Here is a 7,049-nt window from a genome sequence, read left to right on the forward strand (position 1 = left end):
GTCTGTTCCAAAACCAAGGTGCTCTTTTGCATAGAAAGTAATGCAAAATGAATTAATCTGTTCCAGACTTTTAAAAACAACCCATAAAACAGCAATTTACTGGTAACATGAATTTTACTATCTAACAAGACCACGGATCCATAAAATGAAAGCAATAATCAATGTACTGTAGTCACGCAATCACTCAATTGATCAGTAGATGTACTGGGTTCCACACAGTCACAAAAACAAAACAAAAAGAGCTGCAAAAGCAAAATAAGTAGTAAAAACAGGCAGACCTCAGCATAACACTAAAAACAGAAGTGTGGCACTCAAATTGGAAGCAAAACACTCAAAGCAGAGCACGTTCAGCTTCTGAAAAATGTTCGCAAACCAGAACACACACTTCCGGGTTTGCAGTGTTTGGGCTCCAAGGTGTTTGCGTACCAAGGTGTTTGAGAACCAAGGTACCAAGATTTTTCTTTTGTTTTAGCGACTTCCTATCCCATTTTCCATGGTGTTTTTTTCTCCCCCTTGCTGCACCCTATCTTCCCTCTCTTATATCAAAACAATAATACAGTAATCTCTAATTCCTTTTGTTGCTCATAGTTTGAATCCTGCTTGCGAATTCAGCATGCTATAATATTTCTTTATTATATGGGCTATATAACCCTGCATAGACATTCTTATCTCAAGGCCTGCCCTGGGTGTCATGGCATGTTCACAAACATTCTAAGCGTCGTATAAACACTGCAGCAATTTAACGTAGCTTTTAAATTAGGGCTGAATGGTTCGACCCACGTAAAACGCTGCTGCCTTATTGGACCAAAGAATCCTGTAGCCTTTCTGACTTCCAATTCCTGCCCTGGGTGTCATGGAATGTTCACAAAAATTCCAGCTGGTTTGTAGCCATTACAGGAATTTGAGCTCAGCGTCTGCTCTGCTTGCAGAAGTTCCTGAGTTCAGTTCCCAGCATTGCCAGGTAGGTCTGGAAAAAGCCCATCTGCAGCCCTGGAGGTCAGTGCAGGCAACCCTGAGCTAAATGGACCAATGATCTACACTTGGTGCAAATCAAGCATCTTGCTGTGTTCATTCTCTACCTTGCCATTTTATTCCTTTCCCTCTGATTGACTTCTTCCTCTTCTCTATTTCCCCCCTCTTTTTTGGAAAAGGGAGCTTGCCGGGACCTTCGCCCAGCTCTGCCAGCAGGTCGACGTGACGAGAGAAGATCTCGAGAAGGAGATCACGGCCCTGAATCAAAAGATTGAGATCTTGGACTCCCTTCAGAGCAAAGCCAAGCTGCTCAGGTATGGAAAATGGGAAGCAGGGCTGTCTCCCAGTTTCCACCTTCACCAGCTGCTCTGATAAAAGTGAAATACAATGAGTCGCTTCCAGGGTGGCGAGTGCAGAACTTGGGAGGGTGGAATGCTCAGAAGGGCTTCGTTTGCGGAAGCTGTGTGATGCTGGTACCATGGGAACTTAAGAGGAACCTGCTGGCCAAAGGCCCATCTAGTCCAGCAACTTCCAGTCCTCCCAGGGACCAAATCTCCCAAAGAACCCAGGACACTAGATAGACTGCCACTGCATCTGGAGGTTCCATAAGGACCTAGGAAAATCCCTGCTAGATCAGGCCAAAGGGGGCCCATCTAGTCTTGCATCCTGTCCTCATGGGTGCCAACGAGATGCCACCATGGGAAGCCCATAAGCAGGACTTGAGCAAGAGAGAGAAGAAGAAGAAGAGTTTGGATTTGATATCCCGCTTTATCACTACCCAAAGGAGTCTCAAAGCGGTTAACATTCTCCTTTCCCTTCCTCCCCTACAACAAACACTCTGTGAGGTGAGTGAGGCTGAGAGAATACTAAGAAGTGTGACTAGCCCAAGGTCACCCAGCAGCTGCAGGTGGAGGAGCAGGGAATCGAACCCGGTTCCCCAGATTATGAGTTTACCGCTCTTAACCACTCCACCACACTGGCTCTCCATCCAGAGAGGATGGATGGATTGTGTTACCTGCCCTTCAACAGCAGTTCCCAGGGCAGGTTATGATGATTTAAAAGTCAGAATTAAAAACAATTAAAGCACTCCCCATCTCCCTCCCTCTCTCCTCCCTCTTTTCCCCTAACCGCACAATGTCTCCGACAATAATGTCTCATAACGAATGTAAACGAGCTGTGAAAAAGACTCTACAAATTGATGGTGGAGACGCTATATGTACCGTATTTTTCTCTCTATTACACGCAGATTTTTTCTCCTAAAAAGGAAGGGAAAATGTCTGTGCGTGTTATGGAGCGAATGTGGGGGGTCCCTGGAGCCGATTAGGGGAGCGCAGGAACAAAAATCAGCAAAAATCAATCGTGCGTTGTGTCCGAGAGGGAAACCTGAAAAGAGGAAGTGGTTGCTTTCCTGCATTCTGCCTCAGGGTCTTACTGCCCACCCTCCTCTGTTTCGTTGCTGTGTTTGCTCAAACGGAACAAAGAGCAGGCAAATCCCCTCCCCTCCAGGCAAGCAGAGGGGAAAGCAGAGGTCTTTCCTTCTAATTCCTCTCCGTGCTCCTCGCAGGCAGCCAGAAAACATGCAGGAGGAGAGAGAAAGCTGGCTTCGGTTTGTGGAAACTTTTGCCTTTCTTTCTTCCCTCCCGTAAAATCCCTCTCCTGCTTTCTTAGCCAGCTGCTTCTCTGCACACCGCTCTCTTGTCCCTTCTGTGTTTTTCCTTCACTCCCCACTTAAAATGTAGTTACAAAGCATGGATCCACATGGATCCTCAGGATCTTTGCATTGGGCCACCCCAAATTCACCATCAGATCACATAGCAGCCTGCCCCCCTAAAATCACACACCCACTGTTGCCTGGGGCTGCAATGGTGCAAAAACGTGGTTAAAAAGCATGGATCCACATGGATCCTCAGGATCTTTGCATTGGGCCACCCCAAATTCACCATCAGATCACATAGCAGCCTGCCCCCCAAAAATCACACACCCACTGTTGCCTGGGGCTGCAATGGTGCAAAAATGTGGTTAAAAAGCATGGATCCACATGGATCCTCAGGATCTTTGCATTGGGCCACCCCAAATTCACCATCAGATCACATAGCAGCCTGCCCCCCAAAAATCACACACCCACTGTTGCCTGGGGCTGCAATGGTGCAAAAACGTGGTTAAAAAGCATGGATCCACATGGATCCTCAGGATCTTTGCATTGGGCCACCCCAAATTCACCATCAGATCACATAGCAGCCTGCCCCCCAAAAATCACACACCCACTGTTGCCTGGGGCTGCAATGGTGCAAAAATGTGGTTAAAAAGCATGGATCCACATGGATCCTCAGGATCTTTGCATTGAGCTACCCCAAATTCACCATCAGATCACATGTCTGTGGCCACAGCATGAAGCACAAAAATGATACATCCACTGTTTCATTCAGAATTTTTTTCCTTGTTTTCCTCCTCTAAAAACGATGTGCATGTTATGGTCAGGTGCGTGTTATAGAGCGAAAAATACGGTACTTTTCCTTGTTTGTTTGTTTTTGTAACACAAGAAAATGGGACGCGGGTGGTGCTGTGGGTTATACCACAGAGCCTAGGACTTGCCAATTAGAAGGCGGTTCGAATCCCCGCAATGGAGTGAGCTCCCGTTGCTCGGTCCCTGCTCCTGCCAACCTAGCAGTTTGAAAGCACGTCAAAGTGCAAGTAGAGAAATAGGTACCGCTCCGGTGGGAAGGTAAATGGTGTTTCCGTGCGCTGCTCTGGTTTGCCAGAAGCGGCTTAGTCATGCTGGCCGCATGACCCGGAAGCTGTACGCCGGCTCCCTCGGCCAGTAAAGCGAGATGAGTGCCGCAACCCCAGAGTCGGTCACGACTGGACCTAATGGTCAGGGGTCCCTTTACCTTTACATTTAAAGTACCTCCGTCTCCCTCCCTTTCTCTTCCCCTAACTGCACAATGTCTACAACAATAATGTCTCATAATGAATGTAAACAAGCTGTGAAAAAGACACTACGAATTGATGGTGGAGACGCTACATGTACTTTTCCTTGTTTGTTTGTTTTGTAACACAAGAAAAGCTTGAGTAAAAACCTTAAAAGCAACAACAAAGCAGAATGTGACCACAAGTATTGGGGGCAGGCCCGTTAGCTTCTCTGTTGCAACGCCTGCTGAGTCTGGCAGGCTAAAGTTCTCAGAACTAAAATAGTTAGCCGCCGCATGCTCCCCTTTCTTCGGGGTGGGGGGGTGGCGGTCCAAAATTGCTTTCTAAAGCAATGTGCGTTCATCGTTTTACCTACATCCTGGATACGACATCCCGTAATAGACGTATTTTCCCTCTGCAGGAATAAAGCCGGTTGGTTGGACAGCGAGCTGAACATGTTCACACACCAGTACTTGCAGCAGAGCAGATAAGCGAGGAAAGGCGGAGGAGGAGGGCATATATTTCTGCTCGCCACTTGAGTACCCGCTTGCATAACCTGTTCCAGGCAGTGGGGATCCCCCCACAGAGCCACAGAGGAGACAATCGCTGCCCCGTCTCTCCTTTTCCGCCACGAGACCGAGAGAATCACGCGGCCTCTGCATGGTTTATCCATTTCTACCCCCGCCCTGTTTGGCATACACTTTATTTTAGAGTCCTCCTTCCCCACTCCTTCTTCCAATAGTGTTAATAAGCTAATAATTAGCAGGAGAGAAAATGCCTGTGTTTATACACTTACAAGGAGGAATGATAAATCTGGGCTGCATTCCCCTCTTCTTTGTCTTTTAACAACAATGAAATGTCAAGATCAACTTGGGCAGATCCTGTTTGGATCCCCTTTCCCCAGCAAGTTTAGATGAAAATCAGCCCCAAAATTCCTCACTTCCCACTCCTCTCTCCAATTCCAGGTCTCGATGAATTAATGCCCATCTATTCCTTAAAATAATAATAATATTGCATTCTTCGAGGTGCAGTCCAGCCAGAGCATTGTATCCCGCAAAGGCCACATTTAAAGCACTGCAATGCCACATTTACAGTCCTAGCTTCCTCCAGAGAATCCTGGGACCTGTAGAGGGTGCTGAGAGTTGTGAAGAGACCCCCATTCCCCTCTCAGAGCTACAGTTCCCTGAGGAAAGAGGGATTGACTGTTAAACCACTCTGGCAGCAGAATAGAGGTCTCCTAACAACTCTCAACACCCTGAATGAACTACAGTTCCCAGGATTCTCTGGGGGAAAGCCATGATTGCTTAAAGAGGCACGACAGTGGCATGAATGTGTACTGCTCTGAAGTGGCCCATTTAAATGGATGTGCCTAAGCTAGTCGAGAGGGTTAACTTCAATGGGTTTACTCTGTGCAGGGCTAGCAATCTGTCTCGCTGGGGTGGCTTTATGCCAAGCTGGGCTCTCGGAGGGAGCTGGGTCAAACCCACGGTGTCCGAGAGGCAACTGTTTGCCCAAGCCATGCCCTCCCCTGCACGAGTTTATTTGATTCTCTTGAGACAGTGGCAAAGGGACCTCTGGCCCCTACTGAATTTGGCCCGCCAGGTCGTTTTGGAGAAACCACGTCTCTTACCCTCTGCCACGCATGGAGACCTGCCGGCACCGATTTCCTGAGCTCTTGAGTCACCTGGTGCCAGGTGATTTGCAGGTGAGGGCAGCCTGCCCGCCTCTCGGAGCCCCTTTAGGAGAAGGGTGGGGTCTGTCCGTTGGGCTTGCCCAGGGCAGGAAGGCACCCTGAGCTATTTTACCTAACTTCCAAACTTGGCAGAAATGCCCCGGCCTAGGATTGAAGCGACACGGGGCAATGTTATTGGGCAAAGAGGTAGCTTAGATAGATCCTGACTCTTGCTTTGATGTTCCCAAGTATGTATGGTGTGACCTGTTCAACATTTGGGTACCCACCCCTGTTCTAAAGATAAACGTGGTACCTTCCACATGTGGACTACACTCCCCATCATCCATACCCATTGGTCATTCTGGCTAGGGCTGATGGGAGTTGGAGTCCTCAAGGGCACCAGGCTGTGCTAGAAGTTCCCAAGGGCACCACGTTGCCTGCCCAGTCAGTTGGGTATGGTACAAATATATAATAATAATAACTTTATTATTATTATTATTATTATTATTATTATTATTATTATTATTATTATTACTCCTGCTTTATAACAAGGAGGTTCACACATATTGAACAGGACAGATGAACATCATTATCCCCTGTGCCTCTTAATTCTTTTGAATTATGACTCTTTCCCCCCCCCCCACCTTCCATTTGAGGGAATTTGTTTGTCTGCCTCTCATGCCACTAGTCCCCATGGAGCACCACAAGCACTGACAAGATTCCTTAGAGGGTGCACCTCCCAGGCCGAAGAGGTTATGCACGTAGCCGCGCTATGAATTGCAGGATGAGAAATCCGCCCCCCCCCCTACCTGGATGAAATAAATCCCTTGTCTACTACAGGCCTCTTTGGGAGTCTTCTGGAACAGTGTGGATAGGCGACCTGACCGCAGTGGAGATTTTTATCCCTTTATACACTTCATGTAATTAGTTCCATTGACATCCCACCCCTCCCCCTTTTTTAAAAAAACACACCCCAGTTTGGATTGATGGAGGGAATCTGAATGGGCTAAGCTAGTCGTGCTCATGAACTTCAATGGGTCTACTCTTAAGTAGGGTTAGCATTGGATACAACCCTAGATCCTCAGCTTAGCCCATTCGCTAAGATAATTGATGCTCCTTTAAGACAAGATCCGCTGTCAACCACCTTGATAATGACACATGAGGGGTGCCATTTCTGAACTTTGGTAGCCAATCTGCCACAACCAATATTACAGCAACATGTTTAGCCAAATGCACTTTATTTTTTATTGTTCTATTGCTGCTAATTTTGATTACTCCATATAAATATATATATCCTTTTCTGTCTTTGGATGAATTTGGGGTTCTCCAAAAATCCTCCCTGCGGTGTGTCTCTTCTATCTGCTGTTATTTACAATGGTAATATTTGTGGGGGGGGGGCATGAATTACCTTTCTTGCTGTATCAGTGCTGTTAATACCCGAAACCAAACTATTAAAAGAAGGGAAAAAATCAGTCTGAAGCTTCAGCCTTTTTTGTTT

The 7,049-nt window shown here is 47.1% G+C and overlaps 1 protein-coding gene across 9 annotated transcripts in view; it reads left to right on the top strand.

The window, feature by feature from the left end:
* The window catches only part of MFN2 (mitofusin 2), a 38,629-nt gene extending 31,606 nt beyond the window's left edge, over window positions 1–7,023 (top strand). For all 9 annotated transcript variants that reach the window (XM_077930963.1, XM_077930959.1, XM_077930964.1 and 6 more), the window contains 2 exons: window positions 1,152–1,286; window positions 4,301–7,023. In XM_077930963.1, coding sequence (XP_077787089.1) covers window positions 1,152–1,286; window positions 4,301–4,370 — 205 coding nt within the window. In that variant the 3' untranslated portion in view covers window positions 4,371–7,023. The remainder of the gene's footprint in view (window positions 1–1,151; window positions 1,287–4,300) is intronic.
* The last annotated feature ends 26 nt before the right edge of the window (window positions 7,024–7,049 follow it).

This window comes from Podarcis muralis, chromosome 7 (assembly GCF_964188315.1).
Source record: "Podarcis muralis chromosome 7, rPodMur119.hap1.1, whole genome shotgun sequence".
NCBI lineage: Eukaryota > Metazoa > Chordata > Lepidosauria > Squamata > Lacertidae > Podarcis > Podarcis muralis.